The 4,350-nt window shown below is 54.3% G+C and overlaps 1 protein-coding gene across 1 annotated transcript; it reads right to left on the bottom strand.

Moving 5' to 3' along the window:
• Positions 1-200: 200 nt before the first annotated feature.
• Positions 201-4,104, bottom strand: LOC120325032 (hydrocephalus-inducing protein homolog). Its single transcript, XM_039390149.1, has 5 exons — positions 3,854-4,104; positions 2,540-2,700; positions 2,244-2,356; positions 1,326-1,656; positions 201-496 (listed from the first exon to the last, which is right to left on the bottom strand). The coding sequence occupies exons 1-5, from the start codon at positions 3,920-3,922 to the stop codon at positions 334-336; spliced, it is 837 nt and encodes a 278-aa protein (XP_039246083.1). The 5' UTR covers positions 3,923-4,104; the 3' UTR covers positions 201-333.
• Between the last annotated feature and the right edge of the window lie 246 nt (positions 4,105-4,350).

Genomic DNA, 4,350 nt, shown 5'->3' with positions numbered 1-4,350 from the left:
ACCCATGACACAAAGGCCGAGGAATGGGAATTCCTAAGAGAGCAGAGCAGCCTGCGGAGCAATGGGGGTGATGTCTGATCACAGCTGCTTTCCTGGAGATGGCTGAGCCCCAGCTCCCAACCAAGCACCACACAGACACCTGCTCACTCCCCTCCCGGGGAGGTGGGAGAGAACTGGAAGAGTAACAGTGAGAAAACTCGTGCGTTGAGACACAGTTTATTAGGTAGTACACAGATGAGGTAGAGATGGGTGTTGGGGCTTGAAGAGTAGCTGGGGAGGTCTCTGCTGAAGGCTGGGAAACCACGAGCAGGAGAAGCCATGACACAAATGGTGTCACTCTAGTTTTGCTGACCGCTGCACCTTCTTCTTGGGTTTGCTGCTCTGGGTTTCACCTTTTTGCAGTGATGTAGAGCATTTCAGATCAGCCTTTGGCAAACAGCCTTTCCCCATCACAAACACCCGTGGGCTCTTCTGAGATGGCTTCAGGTTAAGAAGTCTAGGAAGAAAGGGACTGGTATTAGCCAGATGAACATTTCCAGTCAGCCAGCCGCTCGCCTGTCTCCTCACAGAGCACACAGTGTCACATCCTCTCTCCAGGCAAGCAGCGAGCAGCAAATGAAACAGAACTGCACTGCCTGCCATGGAGGCAGCAGAGGTGGAAGGGCAGAATCACAACCAGTTATGGGCCTGGGGACCAACTGCAGCACACGGGGTTCCAGGTAGAGAAGGAGGCTGTGCTTGCCCCATAAGGAAGCATAGCTAGGGACTGGCTGGCCCCTTGACAGCCGTTCTGGATCTCCCATTCCAGATTTTGCAGCCCTGCAGGAGCTTAGTGTTTCATACAGTGTCTTTTCCCATTGTCTCCACACAGATCCACAGACATCTCCACAGACATCTGGCCTTGGCCAGATGATCATCTCTCTGTGCTCCTGTATGCTGTGTGTTCCTGCTGCCTCTCTGGGGCTGGCTGTCCCCAGGGCTGCACGCTCACCCACCCCAGTCAGAGGGACTGAAGGGAGGGTGTCAGAGGATGGAGCAGGCTCTGCTTGGTGCTGCCCATCAACAGGACAAGAGGCAATGGGCAGAACCTGATGCAAAACATGTTCCACCTGAACATGGGGAAGAACTTCTTTCCTGTGCAGGTGACAGGTTGTCCAGAGAGGGTGTGGAGTCTCCCTCATTGCAGGTATTCCAGAACCCTCTGGACACAATCCTGTGCCACGTGCTCTGGGATGACCCTGCTTGAGCAGGGAGGGTGCACCCAATGGCCCGTCCTGTGATACCCACCAGGAGCATGGATTGGAAAGCACATGGACATTTCCTACCTGCACAGCATTTCGGCCTTAAATTCCCCCACACGCGTCGGGAAGAATTTCACATGGAAAATCTGATTCTGGCCAGCAGGGATGGTACCACAGTGGGGCTCGATGGAGAACAGTGGTGGGTCCTTGACGGGAATTGGAGAGAATTCCGGGGAGGAGCTAAGGCCCTTCGAAGAGCGGCACAGCTGCTTTGAAAGGCGCAGACTTGGCTGGGGCTGAGTTGGCTGGGGCTGAGTTGGCTGGGGCTGAGTTGACTCGAGCAGCAATGCCTGCTGCACCAGCCTTGCATGATTCCTTCCCCAGAGATCCTCAGCAGTAGAGGACAAGAAATCACCTGCAGGAGGAAAGAAGACATCTTTCAAAGACAAAATCCTTTGTTCCCAACAACTCTGCCTCCTGCTGCAGGTGGATAGAAGAGAGCTGGGAGGCACTTGGAGCGCCTCTGGCCAAGTACTTTCAGCAGGAGACAGAGCAGCTGGGAGCAGGGTCTCCGCCTGCAGCACACACTCCCGTGCCGGGGCTGGAGGCTTGGTTTTAGACAGTGACTTTGCATTTGCCCTGGAGTGGGGAACTGCACCCAGACAGCGGCTGCAGGGCAGCTCACTTGTTCCACCCTGGTTTTTCCCAGTCTCAGAGACTTCCCAAAGAGGTGCCGTGATGTCCCCCTTCCCAGTCCTGACCCAGCACATGGCTGTCCCTGGAGCCCAGCTCAGCTCCTGTGCAGAGCACAAGTGGCAGAGCAAGAACAGGAGGGGCTAAAAGGCAGACAGGGGGGAAGGAGAAAACTCTCCAGCTGCAGCTGGGAAGAGGAGAGGGATGAAAAAGCAATTAATGTTTTGGGGTGAAGTGGCAGGGTCTTCTCCCCAGGCCCTCAGCTATCAATTGAAATGGCCCAGGCACCACCCAGAGCCAAACACTTACGTGTCTGAGTGGACGAGAACGGCCTCCCAGAACTCTTTGATGGTATTTCCTCCTCCAGATTCTCCTCCCAGCAGTATTTCAGGGCTACATTCCCTGTATTGGACATCCGGAAACTGAAAAACAAGGAGGAGGAATAAAAAGCAAGTACTAAAGTAACACTGTCTGGTGGGCTCCTGGTACCACCTTCCCCAGGCAACTCTGCCACGTTCAGAATTGCTGCCCTGGGTGGCCCAAACAAAGTATTTCAAAGTCTGGAAGTTTAGGAGGAAAGGGCCAACACGGTGCCCAGCACTCACGTGCTTATCTCTGTCTGGAAGAGCTCAGTCTGCTTCAGCTGAACCTCGACCGTGTCCAGTTTGAACTCGGCGTAGTCAACCTGAGCACTGAGGACAAGCTCGACCTCGTGGCTGCTCCTCTCCACGATGGTGTGAGGTGGTTCCGGGACTGCCTTGACCACCTGCAGGCAGAGGAGGGAAGAATCACTGAGCAGAGCCCAGAAAGCCAGGCTGAGCAGGGAAACCTTTTGGCCTCCAAACTTGGCTGCATAGAAAGGACATTCAGGTTTCTTTGCCTGGAAAGATGACAAAATTGGACTGGTGTACTACAGCATTGGTTTCTACCCACTGATCAAAGCAGTCACCACCACGGCTATTAATACACCCCTGGGGACTATGGCCAGCTGTCAGTCCCTGCGCTTCAACCCCGGAGAGCCTCTGACCTTTTCCCTGGTCCCCTATAAATCCAGCAGGTCTCGACATGAGGATTAAGTTCCCCTGCTGGAGCCCTGTGGATGGAGAAGCCCAAGACTGACTAGTCCTAGAAAGAACTTTTTCCTTCTTGACTTAGGAGAAAGTGCTCTCCAGATGGCACATGTGGGGTGGGAGCTGGCTGTGGGCATTTTGGGATGTGAATGATCTCACTGGGAAAGTCTCCAAGTGCTGATGCCCTGCTGGGGAAGTTGGGTTTACAGGCCTCACAATGATTCAGAAACTCAGAAAGAACCTTCACCAAGATAAGTGTGCTTGGCAATAATGACAGAAAAAGCAAGACTTTCTGGAGATGATGCTTCTCCAGACTCCTGCGTACTATCACACAGGGCCTGGGCTGCTCCATAATGAGATATCCCCCACAATACAGAGGCCACAACCAAAATCTCTGGTGTCGGTGTAGGCAGAGCTCGGAGCTCACCGGTGTACGCACAAGAGCACTTGTGCTGCTCTCCCCTTCAGAACAAGAGACAGAATGCAGTGGAATTAACTCCTTGTGGGTGACAAGGCACCAAATCAGATGAAGAGACTTTAACACTGTCAAATGGGATAAAATCAAACGTGACCTCCCACTCAACACGGGCTGCAACACTCGGCTCGTGGCACAGACCGGCAGTTTGCGTGTGGATAAAGGTCTCTTGCCCAAAGGCTTCCCCCTGTGGTGTGAGCCCACCCGCTCACTGCGCATCCGCCTCTCCCCAAAAGGCACTGCTGGTGAACCTCCCGGCTGGAGCCAATGCCCAGGGGAGGCAGGAGCTGCTCTGCCAGCAGCGCTGGTGCTCTGCTGCTGTCGGCAGGTCCTTTTGCAGCAGCTCGGTGAGCTTTTGCTGCTGTGCTTCTTACCCTCCGCTTCAAAGGCCAGCGGGCTCCCGGGAGTCTCTCGGTGGTATCCTCCCACTTCTCAGTGCGCATTCTGTCGTCCCAGTCGTAAACCTCCTCTGGTGGCAGCTGGTATTTGATCTTGGTCACCTTACAGTTCACAGAGGGCCTTTTGATGGTGACCGGGACCTTGGATTTCAAGGTCACTCTGATATTCTTGGCACAGCCAGGCTGGAGGTGTCCCACCTAGGGAGAACCAGAAAGTCAAGACCAAACTGGAATCACTGGCAAGGGCAGCACTGACAGCAAAAGGGACTGATATGGCGAGCAGCTGTGCTGGGAATCAGCACCTCAGTGAGGATTTATGTGAGATTTGACAGAGCAAAATATGAACAGAAGGTGCCACCTCCCAGAACGCGGAGCCTTTTCTGCTGGGCTGACAGCCCTGCCCCAGCAAAGACAGGGATTGTATCTCCTGCATGGCACTGGAACGGGCTCTCACTGGAATGTGGTGACTCCCT

The sequence above is a fragment of the Pipra filicauda genome, unplaced genomic scaffold (genome assembly GCF_003945595.2).
Source record: "Pipra filicauda isolate LSUMZ 115617 unplaced genomic scaffold, ASM394559v2 scaffold808_size78260_pilon, whole genome shotgun sequence".
Lineage (NCBI taxonomy): Eukaryota > Metazoa > Chordata > Aves > Passeriformes > Pipridae > Pipra > Pipra filicauda.
The sequence above is the reverse complement of the archived record's forward strand: the minus strand, read 5'-3'. Positions and strand labels throughout refer to the sequence as shown.

What these genes read in the sequence shown, in the direction of transcription:
- LOC120325032 (XM_039390149.1), bottom strand. Translation starts at nt 3,922, where the DNA reads ATGCGCACTGAGAAGTGGGAGGATACCACCGAGAGACTCCCGGGAGCC. An exon ending in TTCCAGACAGAGATAAGCAC is followed by an intron (nt 2,357 to 2,539) that starts GTGAGTGCTGGG and finishes CTTGTTTTTCAG; the next exon opens with TTTCCGGATGTCCAATACAG. An exon ending in AAGGCCGAAATGCTGTGCAG is followed by an intron (nt 497 to 1,325) that starts GTAGGAAATGTC and finishes CTTTCTTCCTAG; the next exon opens with ACTTCTTAACCTGAAGCCAT.